Genomic DNA, 19,175 nt, shown 5'->3' with positions numbered 1-19,175 from the left:
GGCTAATGAATTAACGTGTCCTGTTGAGGGCTGTAACAGTAGGAGAAAAGACGCTGAATTTCATTCTGATAAACCACCCAATCAGATGACAGGCATGGAAATGGCAAACACACAACACATGCACTGATGCAAGTAATGTAACAGAAACACGACGAGCACCGTTGAGGAAACTTAACAATTGCTTGATACTGCGTTGAACACTGCAACCGACTGAGCAGTCAAGGTTAACCATCAGTAACAAAATAAAATCAGAAACAGATCTTTTATGGTTACAGACAAATTTATTGTACAATACAGCAACATCACTAGCATGCAAAGTCAGGTATGACACTCATAAGGCATTTTCTCCATGTAAAAGCTGCCTTCGTCACTAGGTAATCCCGTTTTTAAAGTGCAAAGTTCACAGAATGAATAGATTTGACCTACAGCACTACGTTGTAAACAGATCTATTAACCAGACATGTAATGACAAAAGTAAGATTGGATTACCGTCAGTTAACTTTACATTACACGATGCAATGACAACTAGCACACCGGTAGATTTACAGGTCTTCACTGCGAAGTTGCGAGATGCTGAAAAGACAGTTTTACAAGGTGTCACTGGAAGGTTTCGACAGCTGCACATTGCTCTTAGATTAGCTCGCTCTTCACTAACGTGGTGGAAAGAGTCACTGGACAAAAACTGTAAACTGCGTTTGAAGAGTTTGGTCTTGGGTAATGACGATAAAGACACACATGAACAAATACACTCACTCACTCACACACACGCACACACACACACTGACAAAAGGGGTAAACATGAACAGACAATCTGATACACTCGCATTGTGTGGACATAAATATACATACAGAGGACACTACGCTGTAAAAAAATAAAATAAAAAATAAAACAAACAACCGACTGGACTGTAACACATGACGATCAGGTACAAACCAGACACTGTCCTTTACATTAAACAAGATGGTTGCAAGATGGCTGCAACACGTTTCACGTCCGATGCAGTTAATTCACAGAAGCACAGGAGCTCTTACGTCACAAAACTGAACCATCACAGCACCACGACAACAGAAGGTACAATTTAAAAACACACAAAAGGATGTGCTACCAACGGTTGGGCCGTGTTAGCGAGGCTAGTGCCAAATTATTGCCATTATACTTTGTTTTTATACCTGTGTGTGTGTGTGCACACATGCACACACACACAAAATGGCTTTTTAGACTTATTTAAGTGTTGCTGAATGCGACAGATGCACTGCTGGGAGGCTGCAGCGGCAGTACAGCGTAGAAACAGAGTGCAAACTCATTCCAGCAGGACTGAGGGTGTAATGGCAACAATACAGGGTCATGATTGTGGTGCTAAAACCTGTCTCAAAATCTGTGGTTTTCTTCCCAGATCCTATCAGATGGGCTCATGAATACTTCAGCGGGACACATTCAGACTTCACTAGTGTGATCTACTGGCCTCGAGACGATGCAGATTTCTACTGTGGGCTGTTCAGACTCTCGTCAATACATTTGATTTCATGTGTTGCTTGTTATTTATTTGATAGCAAGATTTTAACAAAAGTATCCGAATACTAACTAAGTAGCTTTCTCCGTTATCTATGGACACAATCAGTGCAGTGGCAGTCTAAAATTAGAATATACAGTATATATATATACACACAAAACACAAAAACATCCCTACTCTGTACATCTTCTTAAAGATTTATATATTTCTCTGTATATACACATTTATATGGAAAGGAGAAAAATAAAAGATCCTTAATTATCATGTAGTGTTTGATCTGGTAAACATCACAGTAAACACTTCAGATCTTCAGAAGTCTAGTGTGGACGTGACTGTGGCGCAGTGTGTGTTTTTGTGTATGGTTTAACTTGAGTCACCTGTAAGGCACACTCACTTTGGAGGATAGCACACAGATCGACAGTTGTCTTTCATTTAAACCACGGCTAAAAATAACAATAATAACAATAGTTAGAAAAAAACTAGGTGCTGGAAATAAATGCCCGTCATGAAAGAAAAAGCACTTTTGGCTAACACTAAAAAGGCAAAACAAAAAAGCATTAAACACTGAAGATGAGCTGTTCAAGGGCTGAGTAACATGGGAGATGGGAAGGAATAGCTTTGTTTACATACACATAAATACACTGTCAAGTAAATTAAAATGCATCTAATTGACATACACTCTTCCTTAGCCATAACATAAAACAAATTAAAAAAACATAAAATCACATGAGAAATAAGCAAGATTGATCTAATTTTGTGATCTAGGGTAGTATGGCACCCTGTAAGGAACAAACAGGTCAAAAGAATGTCCAAGAACGTCAGCGCTATCAGAAATGTCCAGTCACAGGGCGTGCAACGAGTCAATTCATTCTACAGCCACTCAATTTGTCCTCACAGTTCTTGGCAATTTCTAAATTTGAAAATCCAACCAGTGGAGTTTCTACAGACATGTAAGGAGAACTGAGGGAATTAAATGTTTGTTTTACTGCTGCATTTATTGACACGAGCCAGCTGGCTTGCTTGCTTTGGCTGCGATCACAGGGTAAAAGAATTCAGACAGCTAGGTCAATCAAGAAGTGGCTTGTTCTTTAGTTGGCTTCAAACAACTGTGGTTTTCTCCTCATCCACTGTGGTTGTTTGATTCCATGACAAGATGCCTTTACAGTGAGGATCGGTTGCACCCCCCCCCGCCCCGCCCCGCCCCCCATACATAGTTCTGTAACTTTGCTGTGGACTTTCTGGTCTAGTACACACACAGGTCAGGAAACTTCATCTCGTAGATGGGTACAGACCGACTCTGGCTTTGGCCATAACCTGATGAAATGGTTCCAGATGGGCTGGGCGGGGGTCTGAATGGGAAGAAGAAGCAGTCATTTTCATCTTCATCACTACCATCAATGTCACTATCGCTCTTTCAACAATTATTCATCAAATACTATTTCATGGGGAATATCTCAAAGCACCGTCTCTTACCTGATTGTAATCTCAAAGATCTGATTTAGTTTGCTCTGCAGTAGTGTAGCCTGGAAGAGACAAAGACATCACATAAGAAAACAGTACAAAGCAGATACAAGAAAACAGTCTGAAAAACAACATGCATAACAGGACAATGTTTTTGATGTACCCTGGCACCGCAGTGGGCAGCTATTTCCTCAAAGGGGGCCTTCTGAAACTTCTCCACCACTTGTCTCCTCCGCTCCCTCTCCTGCTCCTCCATACCCACACTGTCCACTAGAGGGAGACACAAACAGTGTTTAAATTTCAATAATGCATTATGCTGTAGTATATTGTGTATTGAAAGTAATAATGTGGCATCTGTACTTGAGTGACAGTTCTTACAGTAGTGAAGGAAATCTTAACAATTGATTCCCCCGAATGTTGTTTTGTTTCTGCAGCCTTTGGCAGCTTATTTCCATTGTTAATTTCATTGCAGCTAATGAGTATGATAAAAAAAGTTACCTAAACTAACACGTTTGTTTATTTTCTGTGGTTTTAACTACACTGGAGCCCCATCAATACAAAGTTTTTAAGAAAAAAAGCACACGTCATTCCATGGATACTTTAAAATGTTAAAAAAGTTGATGAGTGAATGGACATACCAATGGCATTTTTCAGGGTTTCAAATGTGATCTCCTCTGCTGGTGTCCTCTGCAGAACAGAACAAGAAAAAGGTAGCACGATGCAGTAATAAGGTAAAATATCTCTCGAGAGGTGAAAAGCTCTATGCTGACATTTTTTCACTAGGGCTTAACGTCCTTATAGGAGGTATTATTTGGGTTATAGACCATGAAATTGTTGTTAATGCTTTTTGCCTTTACCTCCTCTTTCTCTGGACTGTTTCGGGACTCCACCTCCACCTGCAGTGAGATGGTCTCCCCAATACTCTTTCTCTTGGACAGACGGTCCTCATCTGGAAAGACAGTGATGCATTGATGCATTTATTAAATGTGTAAAACCCAAATAGAAAAACAGAGAGGCTTTGATGGTCTGACAAATGAATGAAAAGTGCATCCAAAAAGTTGCCAACGTTAGAGGAGGACTGTCCTTCAACTCAATGATCCTGACTCAAGCCCCAGAGCTGGAAAAGGGTCTGCCCTGATGAAGTGTCCTTCAACTAAACATGAAGTCCCCACAAGCTCCAGGGGAGAAGTTCAGCTCTGCATTTCCATACAGGAAACAAAAAATCACCCAGACAAAGCTGCCATGTCCACAAAGATCATTATTTACTTGGAGAGAGGAGCACATTACTCATTTTAAGAATTCTTCCACTTCCACGATTGACTTTTGAACTTTACATCATAAACAAGAGATGTATTGCTTGAGCTCCTCACCAGTATACTGCGGGACATAAGGTGTAGCCAGTCTCTCTGTGTTATAACCGCTGCCTCCAAGGACCTCTGTGATCTTCGACTGGAGGAACAAAACATCCCCTTCTACCTTCTCCAGTGAAGAAGGCAGCCTAGGAAGAAAGAGGGGTGGAGATTTTGTTTGATTTCATGTTTAAATATCAAATTTAATGTTGGTATGGTTTGGGAGAAAGGAGCATTGAATGTGGCTGGGACATACTTGGGATTATCAATGAAGACATCCTCAGGCAAAAGGTAGGGACTTTCTTTCTGTCTCACCTCAATTACCTGAAGGGCAGAGGGAAAAAAGGTAGTTCATTAAAAGAGGTTATTGGTATTCAGACACACACACACACACACATATATATATATATATATATATATATACACACACACACAAAGAAGCCCAGGTGCAGACCTCATGTATGTGCTGGCAGAAGGCTGGGACGGTGGTGAGCTGGCAGATAAGGTTGAGGTAGGCGGCGGCGAGGGCATGAACAGCACAGCGGTTATAAACAGGCAGAGCCTCGTCGGTGGACAGAGCCAGGTCCTGAGCAGGAAACAAAGAGACTATAGACTTTAGACTTGGTTTCATAAATCTTGGACTGTGCCCACTTATCTTGTGTTGTTATATTTATATGTTTTATTTATTGCTAGATTTACCACTCATCTTTAAAAGAGGTATTACCATTTTTTTCAGATATTTCGTGATCGCTGTTGCACTCATAAAATGCTTTGTATTTAGATAAGTGCTATACAAGTACAATGAATAAGTATATTATGACACTGATCACTGTAGTAGTGTTACTGCAGTACAAGTACAACAAGTTAATATTACACATATATATGTGATTGAGTACCTGCAAGGCGAGTGCCAGGCGGATGAGGTCCACCACCACCTCTTCGTTGGCCAGCTCCACGCTGAGAAGACCCAACAGAGCGAAGAGGCTCTCGTAGTGATGCCGACCGCTGCTCTGCTCCTTACAGCCCAGGTAGATGTGTCGGTACAGCTGCTGGCCGTGCTGCGGGTAGGATGCACAGAGAGGGTACTCGAGTTTAAGTATTCGTTCTGCATCACAAGTGTAAATATTTCTATGTTCGAAGTTCAGAAACCGAACCTTTTTCATGAATAAGTTGTCCTGTCTGGAGCACTTGTCAACTTTGAGCTTGAGCACAGAGATGTCCGAGATGATGCTGCACAGAAAGAAGGCACAAAGGTTAACACATATTGTCACTGACAACAGCCGAGCTCCAGCACACTACAAATTAGGCCCCACAATATACACACTAAACCTGCAGACACATCCACACACCTTATGTTGGAGAACTTGGGCGTGTTGTCATGCCTGTCAATGAGACTGAGAAGGATTTGGAGCACCAGCAGCCGAACCTCTGGATCCTCTGTTAGAGAGAAGGACAGCAGTGGCTCCAGGAACGAGCTGGGCAGTGCTGTCAGCATGTTGGTGGTCTGGAAACCTGCCGTCACCTGAGAGATTGATCATCACAAGACGTTTGTGTTTTACAACGTTCCAAAACATGAAGAGCATTCAGGAATACTCTTCTGGTTTGGACTGAAGCGAGCACTGGGTTCACCTCACGTCAGTCCTACACTGGAAACCTGGATGGATGGGTGCTTTCATGAGCACATATTTAGGGTTTCGTAAAAATGACATCACCAGAAAAGTAGCCTTGATTGCGCAAACATTCCTTAGATCATGGGAAGACAGATGTGAAGCCGTTCAGAGAAATGAAATGATTAAAGAGTGATGTTGGAAGAATTCTTAGACCATGAGAGAACTGCCAAAACACACATGGTTAGTAGAAAGTTATTTTCTCAAGAGATGCAAGTTTGATAAGACTACAGCTAATGAAATAAAGTGTCACCCTGACTGACTAGACTTCATTTAGTCCTAGTCTAAAGTTATAGCACTGTGAGAATCACAAATACCAACACTATTAAATTACCTCCTTTCTTAAAATGATAAAATGCACTAGTTCAAAAGGTCAAACTCTGACACACACTTATTCTATATTATTTTCTATTATTATTTATTTCACATTTGTTTAAAAATACTGTTCTTGCATCTCCTGCTTCAAAAATCTATAAAGAAAAACACATTTATGAAATATTCTAAATGAATAATAAGGTTGAAAACTTACCTGGACCAAGGACTTAAGTAACATGACCTGAATCATCCTGGTACCCTCAGGCCTGGAGATGAAAGCAAATGAAGATGCATATTCAAACCCTTAAATTTCACAGGCATTCAGGTCTACACAGGTTTGTTTACAAAGTACTGTTGATTGAAGTAAGATGGAGAGTTACATAAACGCATGCAGCATTCAGTTTTGTGTGCATGTATGTGTGCTCTCGGAAAAAGTTGTACAAAGGGAACATGTGTTTGTGAGTAACTTACCCAGAGCCTGTGGAGGGCAGAGCTGGGTGGACACCAGGGACAGGGATCTTGCCCATGATGAAGAGCATGACCTCTGACCTCTGGTATGTTGGTAGAGTGTTTGCAAACGACCCTGAAAGAGAGAGAGGACAGAGAGATGAGCGTCGGATGGATAAGAAGAGGATTTGCAGCAAAGGAAAAAAAAAAGAGGGAGATGTGTGGAGAGAAAAAATAAATGAATTCTGAACAAAACTCACACATGTACGCACATGCATAAACACACACACACACACACACACACACAGACTCACCGATGGTCCTGATGACAGCCTCCTGCAGCTGCCTTTCCTCATGAGCTTTGATGATCTTGGTGCCGATGTTGGTGCTGCCGTCATAGGATCCGGTCAACTCGTAGTCCACACTGAGACGAAGCTGCCGCAGCAGGGTGTTAAACACTTCCAACACTGTGGGGCCTGCATACACAAACAGAGAATAATCTGATGCATCATGTGTCTGATCCCACTTACAACGTGCCAGCCGGTACCTTAGTGTGTATGTGTGTGTGTGTGTGTGTGTGTAGTGTGTCTGTCTTCTGTCTTCTTACCGACAGAGCCGCTGGCTGCGATGGCAGCTGCCTCTAGCAAGACTTCCACTATCCCAGCTCGCACCGTGGCTGAATTCTTGCTGTTAGCATCCAGGTGGCCGAGAAGCTGCTGGATTACCAAGTGAGAGTGCTGCGACTAAGAAAGAAGGAGAGAAGGAATGAATGAATAAATGAAACCAGATTGAAAATAACAAGACAAACATAGGAGAAAGAGCAAGAAATAGAAGTGGTAGAAAACTGGTCATTCAACCAGGTAGGAAACTAAAAGCTTTGGAGAGCAGACACGTCACTGACTTGCTTTTTTCATTCAGATCCAAAATGAATCACAGCTATGAGGAGAAGGGTTAATGCCCAAAAGGAATCTTCAAACATTTATTAAGTAGGCTGTAAATCAGTGACAACTCCATGAATACTGGAGCATGTTTCTACTTTCCACGCCTACAACATGTGATAATCACTTAAAAAGATAAAAAACATGGTACTGTGTAAATCACAGTCCATTTGGACCTGGATTTGAGGTCAACGGTGTGAAAGAGAGAAAAAAAGGGGTGAGGAAGAGGTCATTGTGGATATGTAGGCACTGCATCACTCACCTGGATGGAGTACATGATGATTTTGAAGCAACGCACCGCAAAGGTCTTTCCCTCCCATAGAGAGTGGTTATCTAAGTGCCTGGGGGAACACAGACAGGAGGAGAGAGATGGGGAGGATACAGAAGACGTAATTATACAGTGCAAGCTGCAGAGCAGCAAGGGATAGACAGTAAATATATAGTTCTCCAAAACAAAATCAAGACTCCATATGTGTTCTTTACATTTAAAAATGATGTACACAACAGAAAAATGGAGCAGGACGGGAGAGTTACTTATTTGATAAAAATGCACAACCAAACATGGACGACGATGTACTGCAACGTTTACAGTCCACAATCAATAACTAAATAATCAGGATCAAGATTACAATATCCATCAAACACGATCAAGGTCATTACCGCAGGATCTTTATGTACATAGAGACAGAGGCAGGGATAGAGTGATATAAATCTGTATGAAACGGACAGAGACAGTGATGAATGGACAAGAGCTGGTCTCACACGGCACATGGCAAGTGAGATGAATTGAAGGGAAAATTGAGAGGAAACTTAAAATGGATAGATTAAGAGTGTTCAAAAGGAATATACATTTAATATATAACTGCACAAGAAAATGGTAACTAGACTTGTGCTCAGATGGATTCTGGAGTACAAAAAAATATCAATAAAGGCCTTAATAAAGTCCCTGAAACTCCCAACATCCTACTTTGTATTTTTGATGTCTTTTCATGTTGTTATCCATATCCAGATCTCTGAACTCTTATGGTCAGCATGCTACTCAAACCATACCAACAACTTCAGTGAAATATAAAGCAGGACCGATTACAAACACCAGCTGAGATGCAGGGAATAAAAAGGAATAGGCGTTAATGTCTAGGGCTCAGAGAGATACAGGCACAAAAGCACATGCAGTGAAAGGGAACGGCTGAGACAGAAAAACAACAGCAGAGCTGAATTGATTCAAATAAGTGAGAGACGGAGGAAGCGTGAGATGGACAGAGAGACAGACAACTGTAAAGAATACACTAATTACAGAGGACCAGGCTCAGAGACATCCACAGTTAAATGAAAACATCACAAAAGATGACCTTAGAAGCACGATAAAGCTACGAAAAAGCAGGGAACCTGTCAGAAAACAACTATAACTGTAATAAAATTACAACTTTGCAAAGCAGACCTTAACCTAAATGCAGTATTATACAAGTTAAACATCCCATCTGCAAACTATGCACTCACGTCTAGTCAGAAACAACTATGTAACCTTGCATTGACCTTGTCGCGCCCCCTTGGCCAATCAGTGCACAGATAAAAATGCTGCAACGTAGCACTAAGATGCATCCTTCCTTCAGGTTTAGTCAATACGTCAAGAACGTATAACAAAAAGAGGATAGCTCTCGTGCATAGCAGAGTTTTTAGGGGCTGCCTCACATCAGCACGGGTGTGACTGCATTCTTGATGTTGCCATAGGCGGCTCGTCCCAGGAGCTCCCTGAAGCAGCGCTCCGTCAGCTCCACCGGGCTTTCCTTCTCCTTCTCCGATGCCTGCAGCGGAGAGGGGGAGCGGCTGGTAGGGAGCGATGCAGGTGAGAAAGCAGAAAAAGAAGGAGAGGAGAGGAAAGTGCAGGGAGGAGGCGAAGAGAGGGAGGGGAAGGCGAGTCGGGAGGTGGAAGAGAGGTACAGAGAGAGAGAGAGAGAGAGAGAGAGAAGGGAGAGAAGAGGCAAGAGTTTGAAATCAGTTTGATTCAATAACACTAACATTTCCACAAAGGCTCAATTTTACACCGAATGCTCTCTAGACTGCTGTGTCGCTGCAGCCTTCCTCCGGACTTTTTTCCCCTGCAGTTTTGTCTGCAGTGAAAATGAAGTGACCGTCGTGTGTGTAGACATTTGTGTTGCACATCGGTTATCACCATGGGGGACATGTCTGTGTCTAAGTTTGTATACATGTGTGTGGGCACTCACACTGTGTCCAGCCTTTCTTTATCCTCATGCATAGTTAAAACCTCCACCATAATAACTCTATCTTGGTCATGACTAGCCTCGGGTGGTCCAGCAATGATGACATTATTTATTAACAGCCTAACTCTTTCATCTCTCCTGCTGCTGCTGCTGTGGAGGAAATGTGACTTCCTGTCTCTCAGTGGCTCCTCAAACTTCACTCAAATCCAATAAAAGAAGACCAAGAAAGAAATACAGGATTAATAATAACTTCAATTAAGCCATTTTCTTTTAGCGCTGCAAATGTGGAAATGTTGTTGAAAGGTTTATCATTTGTGCAGCCACTCTCATTGGCCCCTGTCCAATTGAAAAGTGCATCTTAAAACACCCACAGGAGACTTCATTCTGAGGTCACCCTAATAGCCTCTCACTGCACAGTTTTGTCTAATGATTTGGAAATAATTGGCATTAGAAAAAAAATCTGCATCAGCGTCATCTCAAAGCTTATATGGCTACTACAATCTGATCTCACATCTGCTTTTATCAAACAATTCACAGAGGCTGTTTTTCAGTCTGGAGTGTGTACAAGGCGTGTTTAAGGTGAGGATCGTTTTCTGCTGAGGCAATAATAAAATTGCTTGGGGAACATAAAGACTTCAGGCACCTTCACACAACACATTAAAACCAATCAATCATGTTGGCATTTGTTCTTGAGGTATAACACACATAACAGATTTTAGTATCTCCAGAAATAAACTTCCCACAGAAATTAGTCTCAACTGTCAGGAGGCTTTGCTGTGCCTGAAGTTGATCTTTAAATGAACTTGGACATGTGCATGGGGATTAATGTAGAGAAAAATGCACCATCTGTGAGTTTAATTAGACTCTGTACTGACTGCTGTGGCTGAACTCAAAGTGGGGAGGAATGGAGGATGCACAGCAGGCGCAGACCTCATAACACACACAGAGCGAAGGGAAGCTGAGAGGGAAATGTGTCAGTCTGTCTCTGTCCCTTACTGTCCATCTGTCTCTCTCTTTCAATAACCTCTCCATTTCCATCACTCTACTTTCTATTATCTACCGTATACCCAATCTTCCAATGTTCTTCTTGATGCCCTCCCCCTTTGCTCCCCTAACCTTCACATCTCAGCATTGACGTCAAAGCGAATTTCAGTATGTGGAAGGCTGCCAAGCGAGGGAGGAGGGAGGCTCCAAACACTCACTCACTCACTCACTCACTCACTCACTCTCACTCTCTCTCTCTCTGGCAAACTCCAGCTCTCAATGCTTGTGAGGCTTTTTTTTTTCTCCATCCATTGCACTATTTCTGTTCATGCTCTCCCCCTTTTTCCTCCAATCCCCTGGTCTCTTTGTCCTTGGATGCTGCAGGTGGGGCGCAGAGCTGTCAGTGGGTTCATTCAGTGATGACAATAATGATGAATGATGTGGGTGATGGCTGACCAGACAAATATGGTCTAACATAAGACAAACAAGCACCAATCGGCTACAACACAAGGGCTCTGGACTGTGTGACCAGGGCAAGGCGGGTCAACGCGGGTCAACGCGGACCCGTTTTGGGTCATCACCTTTCTCACCACACGTTGGCACAGGCTGGCCTGTTGTGTGAGGATGACACGGTAACATCAGGGGCCATATTTACCAGCCTTAAACTGCAGAAAGGATTTTTTGTAACTTCAATAAAAGTGCAAAATATGTAACAGTAGCTAATATTTATAACAGGCTGTTAAACTTAATGGAAGGACTTGCAGTGTGTTTGAGCCTTTTAGTAGGTAATATCTTCCATCCATTTTCTACATAATCCACATTATCTCATTAAATATGGTCATATAAGCCATATGAAGGGAATGAAGTGATCTGAAAAACCACCGGGATATGGCAAGTAGATGAATCTACTTGCATACAGTAGATTTTAAAAAAAGAACACTAGGACATTTCCATTAAATATTTGTGACAGGTCTGATGAACAGCAACATACAAAACACAATCAGTTGACATTTTCCTTCTGAACACTCACCTCTCTGTGCGCTCTCCACTCTGCAGGTTGAAAAGCAGAGAGGGGACAATCTTGTCCATGTGCTGAGGGTCCCAGATGTTGGCCTGCAGTTCATCATTCACAGTCTTCCTCACCACACCTTGCAGGCCCTTGATACCTGCCATGCGGATCCTGGAGGTGACAGACGCAGACATCATTTGACTGGTAACTGAATCTATAAATGGATGATTATATTTAGGAAATCACAGTTTTTTTGTCTGTATCTGTCAGTGTTTGGCTGTTACCCTTTAATTCTGCAAAGCTATATTTAGCTGTTCAAAGATGTCACTTTGTCTATTTTCAGCAGATGACAACACGATCACTTTAAAAAGGATTTAATTTTGTTTAAGGAGAAACAAAAAAGTCCAGGGGCAGCAGTAGTCTAAAAAAAGACTTCCTGAAGTCGTCTAAAAACAACAATAATTCTTCCTCTAGTGCAATCAAGCATCTGTCCACTCACTTGGTGCGGATGTCAGGGTCCTCGAAGCTAGAGTGGCACATCTCACTGAAGCGCGACACAAAGAAGTCATAACTGCGGTGGTACGATGGTGTATCCTCTTCTATGTTGGCAAACTTCACAAACTGGGAAGGGAAGAAGAGACGGGGGGGAATTAAATACATTTTCATGTCAAACTGAAAGTCTACAACTCAAGAGATTTACAGTAATAAGTCCGCTCCTCAAAAGCCTGATTTTATTAAGAGTTTATTTCAATTTGATTAAACATTGTTTAATGAAATAACCCTAAATCCCCATGGTGAATATCTCCTAAATCAAAGTCAAACCACAGCGCCATAACATCTCATTAGGAGTGAAAAGCACAGGGCAGAGGGGGGCTCTCCCACTGGGCCAGAAAATGTCACCATTTAAACACACTGACATTTAACTTCACAACATTCTCCAGTTAATAAATTATGAACTATGAATTATTGTTTTTTACAATCGAGAAAGAAAGGAAACTACCTGAAGCAAAAATTTTATAATGAATATTCAGCAAAGCAGATGGTAATTAAAGTACAAAAATCCCCCATTCAAAAATACAGGCTGGATTAGTGCAGTAATGCAAGAATAAAAAGAGAAGAGTTCATGTAGAAAATGAACATCTAAAGAAGCCCTTTGTGAATCTATTTCCTGTGTACAAAATGAGTGTTTGGAGTGGTTTCGAAATTAAATGAAGTACCCTTGAGCAAATTAAATGAAGTGAACCCATAACTGCTCTTGTGAAGCTGCTCAGCTGCTGTACTAAATTGCTGCAGCAGTTGATACCCAAAAACTGCCCAGTATTACTGTCAGCTTCAAGGTATCAATGCATCAACTCTGTGTCTGCTGAAACGAACTCTTTATCTGATTGAAAGCTTTAAGAATAGCCTCTAAAACTATAGGCGATGGAGAGCTGAGATTATGAACATTTTTGTTGCAGCCAAAGGCTACACCAGGAGAAACCTTTTCTATCACAGAGCCATCCACAATAGTAACAGCAAGGCGACAGGAACACCAACTCAGGTACTGATGTGTTGAAGAGCTGGCTTGTGTTAGAAAGGGCTCTGCAGTGCAAGGTTTTAGGTCAGTGAAACGTGCAAGAAAACCTGGCCATGCTTGAGTCCTGTGGTGATAAACTCTCTAATCCGCTCCCTTCACCTCTCCCAGACTCTGTTCTGCTTAAGATGAGCCATACAGCGCACACTAAGAGGGAAAATGCTATGTGGTAGCTGTTTGCACTGAAAAATACAGTGTATTAATAGTTCTATGTGTGAGGAAGCTCAGGGTTTTGTCGGCCCTGAGTGAATGGGCTGAACAATTAGAGTGAAACAAATCCCAATCAATATCTTCATGTTCAACAACAGGCAATCCAAATGCAAAGCTTTAAATGAGCACATACGGCAAAATTCCTCAACTATTGTAGTAAATAGCACTGTGATGCACAATTAATTATGCAGCACTGATGTGTGTGTGTCTGTATACATGAGTGGGTCAGCGCATGGCCTTGCATTTGTCCTAAATACACACCCATGAGTGTGTGCAAGGGAGATTGATAGCATGAAGATTATGAGCTTGAGGCTGGCGTGTCTCGTCAATCTGTGTAGATGACTGCAGAGCTTTGCCCGTGTGGTCTGCAGCTAATCTGATTTCCTTTATATGTCCTCCACTGACCCGGCTTCCCACATCACAGGACACTCATCACACCCACTCCCTCTGCCCATCACTCTCTCTCTCTTGCTGAGCTCTGATCTTCCTCAAATACTAATGCAGTATTTCTCTCAAGGTTAACATCTTTTACTTTGTGCCATCACTTAAGGAAAGTAAATGCACTCTGTCAACTTCTGATTGGATAATGCCCCTAAATCCACTGAAATGGGCAGAATTTGATGCGACAGAAAAGCTTAGAAACTAAGGCACATTAGAACCACATTAGTGACTAACAGTTTGAGGATGTGGGAATTTATCTAAATTCATATCAGTAAAACAAGCTGTGTTAGTTTCTTGTGACCAAACATGTATGGCTAGGCATAGCCACACATTGTCTGTATTTGGCTTCTACAGCATATTGAAACTGTACATCCTTTGAAAAACGACCTTAAATGAAATCATGCAGACTTCACGTTAAACAAATTTGGATAGTGCTTTTACTCTCTCCCTAAATGCAACAACTAAGTTTCAAGACTTAGAAAGAAAGTTCAATACAACATCACTTGATTTGACAACAAATTTACTGTCAGTTATCACAGTGATGTCAGTTTGTTGAAGATACTTTTCATACTGTATTTCTTTCACAAAGCAATATAGTTCTAGCTAAAGAAAATGCTAAATGCTTAACATAAAACAAGGAACAAAGCCATCAGTTTTATAATGTGCAGGGTTTTCTTTGTTTAATTGTTTTATAGCTACACAACTATAAAACATCTGACAGACTCTAGTAACTAGTAATATAATTCCAGAAACTCACAGAGTTGGTTCCTAGGATCTGCAGGTTGGGTTTGTCCGACTCTAGCAGCTTGCGCACCATCTTGAGGAAACTCTCCACAAACAGGTTGATGCTCTGACAGTGGCAGGCCATCAGCAGCTGGTCCAGAGCTTCCATGGCTATGCACACATACCTGAAGAGACAAAGAAACATCTGGATGACACCATTAACCCTGGAGGAACATATAATCTGCATCTGGATTTCACATATGGATAATAATAAAACTAAAATGTCTAACTGCACACAGCAGCAGAAATCAAAATGTGATATGCTCTGCCAGACAAACTCTGGAGACACGCACATTGAACAGATTTCAGCCGGACTCTGCCAAGTGTAAATGTAATCTGCACAGGCTGTTTGCATTGGCGAGAATCATCGCAGTGCGTCCTAGTCATGAGTCATAAACAAAAAACAACAACTTCTGTGGCATATAAAGTAAGTACAGAGTGTGCAGAAACATCACCGTCGATGACCGTAATCCAGCCATGTTGTTTTTGTTAAAAAATAGGCCAACCTGCCTCCATTTTTGATTATACAGAAGGAAAAGTGTCAAGAACGCATACATACTTGGTGTGAATGCAATGGCATAATTTTACAATTCCTTATCCTGTCTGCATGTGGGATACATGTGATATGTATCCTTTTAAATTGACCTATAAAGGGGGTCTTTAAAGCACAATCTTAAGCTCTTTGATGGACTGCCTCTATGATGAAAGGCTATTCCATGCACCACTTTTCCTATTACTTCATAGCAAAACAACATCAAATTCTTTTAATGTATTAGCTTTAATTGTGCTGAATTTAAAATCAGTTCATGTGTGGCAGAGAATAAATAATACACTGTGTGCAAATAGTTTGTCAGGGCAGAGACAGCTTAAGTGACTATTTTGAATGGAGACTGAGTGGTGATGCTCACCCGTATCTGTGTCGGGCCACATCCCTTGACAATCTCTCAGACAGGTAGGCTCCGATACGGTCGAGCTTCTCCGGAGCTGACAGGGCGTAGAATGTCAGCTTCTCCATGTTGGCCTTCACCAGCCCATCCTAGGACGGTGACAGGGGGAGATAAAAAGAGGGGGAGGGTGAACATGATAGAGAAAACAATCAAGTTTTAGTTTTCTCATTAACATGGTTTAGAATACTAAAGGAGTAGTTCATCCATAATGTCAGAGGAGATGTACATGAGGCTGGTGTGTCCACAACTAGGCCATAAACATTTCTGGGCTAATGCAATAGTGTGTGTACTGAAGCGTGTACTTCTCCTCTAAACCCAAATTGTAAGAGTATAACTAGATCACTAAGTTTCACCTCCTACTTTCCCCCTTGACCAGACAGAAGAGCAGTGAAGTAGGTCAAGGGGGAAAGTAGGAGGTGAAACTTAGTGATCTAGTTATACTCATACAATTTGGGTTTAGAGGAGAAGTACATGCTTCAGAGGAGAGAGCTAAAAGCATCTGTGGTCCACCGAGATACCATTTACATTCTGACAAGAGCCAAGAACATGCAGTAGATGAAGTAGCACTCCCAAAAAAACAGAAAGTAGGGTAAACACCGTTTTCTTTCTGCAAAATTGATGGTTTGATAAGATAAGACTACAATGTGAAGGAGACGTGGGGACTGGTAGAATGTGTTGAGTTATACACTCCAAGTTGCCTGTACATAGTTACGCAAGGCAAAGTGACTCTAAAAATACTAACTGTGATACAGGGGCAGAATATCATTCATCATTTACAAAGAAACCCTGCAGGAAAATCCAACTAAATGTTGGAGACAAACAGCTCAATCAGACCTTACTGACTCTTCCCTGATCTACGAGCTGATTTAGATGTTGGGTCAACAACATGACACCCTAAAGTAACGTCACACTTCTTCATCACAGATTGTACTTTATAGCATTTTTCTTTACAATTAACACTTTAAATGACAAAGGCACTTGCAAATGACAAGGTAATACAAAATGTAAACAATAAAGAAGAACATATATTAAAACATCAATTATTGGAGACTGGGTATTGATAATATTTTATTAAATCAAGATTGGCTCTAACAGGATAAGAGGCTTTCTGTTACACACAGGTGTAATTAACGATGGCTGCCTTATTCAATTTAAGATTTTCCAGTTCCGCAGCCTTGCTATTATGCATGCCCACTCATTAGCATGGCTTCCTGCCACACCTACATGAAATGGGGGCCTCATTAATGTTATTAGTTGCACCTGTGCTTTTCCTGCAAGGACAAGTCAAAATGTCTGCAGTGAAAAGGGGGCCTCTTCCTGTCATCAGAGGCTTATTCTAGAGGTCAGCACAAGGCGACAGCTCTGCTTCTGTCTGCTTCTCTAAAACATCCTGTGGCTGGAATCCATTAGCAATCACACAGCCAGAATATTGCAGTTCGCTATAAAACCACACCCTCTAATTGAAAAGCTGAATTTTTGTTTTTGTCTTGTTTTAGAGTCAATCATTTTCTAGTTGGACTCACAGTGCAGGCTTCTGTAGACAGTTAATAGAGTAAATCAAGGAACGTCTAAGAGACTCTTTGTAGTCTCTTCCTCGCTGGTAAACTCCAATAATACCCTATCCGATTTAAACTAGTAATGTACACTACTGTGGGGACATTTTGTGTGTGCAGGAGACACACACAGAGAATACAACCTATATTTTAGCCCCAATTATCTGGGAGAAACACTGAAATACAGTAAATGTGTACACACATACCCACATGCTCACACAGTGTTACACAATTTTGAGTAAATGTTATCAGAAGGCTTCATTATTCCCAAGCTGCTGGGATGCCGTTAGTTACAGTCTAAGCCTAACTTAGAAGCCATTTTTGGGAGCACAATGAGCAGGTGCACATGCACGCACACACACGACAGGGAAATTAGGTCTGTGTGTGCTAGTATGTCCCGTGTCCTGCAGTTTTTGGCTGCAGATCTGTAAAGGTAAGGTAAAGTAGGTTACTGCAGTAGCACAGAGGCACTTATGAAAAGTTTGCCCTGCAACAAATCAGCTACTGCTTCTCCACCCAAATAAATTCTCTTTATGACTCATCTGTATCAGATCTCACTTAATAAGAGAAAACGGGAGCAAACATGAGGTCGTCTGTGGTTTGACACCAACAGCTTTGAAGAAGATAGTTAGGTATGGAGGCGGTGCAAAGTTTTCTTATCACCTCTACCTCACTCTTCCTTAATCATAAGACATTATAACACTGTGTTTGTATTTACCTGCCAAGGGAATCAATGGAAAGCTTCCAGCTAAATCTGGTACAGCTCATTATTTCTGCCAATTTCTTCTCACATTTTTGATATATGTGTTCTGTTGTGCCCTGTTCTTGTCTAAATTAAACTTAGTAACATAGAAAGCTAAGCTAATCTTTACAAAGACAGTGGAGCTTCTTTAGATAACAATTTCCTTACCAATAATTGAACAAATGAAATTAGAAGGATACACAATTTCTATACAGAATCATACAGAAGACAGGGGAATAGTTCAGACAAGCATAGCTGTGTGGGTTAGGAAATGCATTACTAAAGAAACAAAATGTCACTTGGGCTTCTCACCTCTGGGTCTTCTGGGAAGATGTTGTCTACCAGTCTCTTGTACCGGGGCCTGAGAGCCCCGCAACAACCACAAACCCCTGAGGAAGACAAGAGATGGGGAAGGAGGAGGGAGAAAAAAAGAAAGAGATAGAGAGAGATGGCCAATTAAACTTGTGCAGTATGACTGACAGAAAGGCAGTAAAAACAGGTTACAGGTTAAAACGATCGGCTGATGTGTAGAGAAGCAGGGAATTTCATAGGGAGCTGCTGAATATGGAAAGACAAGACAGACTGGTGGTGCCCCATCAGTAGCTTTCATTGTGATCAGGGCAAAAAAAAAACATAGCAAGCATCCACAAAACTGCACAGTCAAACACCCTACAAGAATAGCAAAGTTGCCAAATGTTGAATTAAAATCACCAATGTCAGCGCTGGCGTTATGCCATCGTTCAAACAGAGTCCAAGATTAAAAACATGAAGATGTGTTCATTTTTATGAAGCTTCTGGTAAACAGAAGCTTGGCTAAGTGAAGGTAATTCTGTGCAAAAGACATTTGAGGAAAGCCAGATATGGAAAGAATGTGGTCACAAGACAATAACAGTCACAACAATGCTGCTCAGATGACAACACACACACACACACACACACACACACACACGGTCTCTCTTCCCGTGTGTGTGTCACAGCCTTGAAGAGAAAGCTGCAACACAGTGAACAGTGATTTTTCTGACTTTG

At 41.5% G+C, this 19,175-nt stretch overlaps 1 protein-coding gene across 1 annotated transcript; it reads right to left on the bottom strand.

Moving 5' to 3' along the window:
* Window positions 1-2,728: 2,728 nt before the first annotated feature.
* On the bottom strand, window positions 2,729-18,538 carry LOC139302038 (protein EFR3 homolog B). The gene is made up of 22 exons (XM_070925591.1): window positions 18,462-18,538; window positions 15,816-15,943; window positions 14,882-15,032; window positions 12,400-12,521; window positions 11,922-12,071; window positions 9,378-9,512; window positions 7,951-8,029; window positions 7,358-7,493; window positions 7,065-7,226; window positions 6,775-6,886; window positions 6,518-6,569; window positions 5,671-5,843; window positions 5,476-5,551; window positions 5,218-5,379; window positions 4,776-4,907; window positions 4,578-4,645; window positions 4,343-4,470; window positions 3,830-3,921; window positions 3,611-3,659; window positions 3,136-3,242; window positions 2,985-3,034; window positions 2,729-2,860 (listed from the first exon to the last, which is right to left on the bottom strand). The coding sequence occupies exons 2-22, from the start codon at window positions 15,920-15,922 to the stop codon at window positions 2,755-2,757; spliced, it is 2,349 nt and encodes a 782-aa protein (XP_070781692.1). The 5' UTR covers window positions 15,923-15,943; window positions 18,462-18,538; the 3' UTR covers window positions 2,729-2,754.
* Between the last annotated feature and the right edge of the window lie 637 nt (window positions 18,539-19,175).

The sequence above is a fragment of the Enoplosus armatus genome, chromosome 19 (genome assembly GCF_043641665.1).
Source record: "Enoplosus armatus isolate fEnoArm2 chromosome 19, fEnoArm2.hap1, whole genome shotgun sequence".
NCBI lineage: Eukaryota > Metazoa > Chordata > Actinopteri > Centrarchiformes > Enoplosidae > Enoplosus > Enoplosus armatus.
The sequence above is the reverse complement of the archived record's forward strand: the minus strand, read 5'-3'. Positions and strand labels throughout refer to the sequence as shown.

What these genes read in the sequence shown, in the direction of transcription:
- LOC139302038 (XM_070925591.1), bottom strand. Translation starts at nt 15,922, where the DNA reads ATGGAGAAGCTGACATTCTACGCCCTGTCAGCTCCGGAGAAGCTCGAC. An exon ending in TCATCATGTACTCCATCCAG is followed by an intron (nt 7,494 to 7,950) that starts GTGAGTGATGCA and finishes CTTCTTTCTTAG; the next exon opens with TCGCAGCACTCTCACTTGGT. An exon ending in TTATGTCCCGCAGTATACTG is followed by an intron (nt 3,922 to 4,342) that starts GTGAGGAGCTCA and finishes CTGTCTTTCCAG; the next exon opens with ATGAGGACCGTCTGTCCAAG.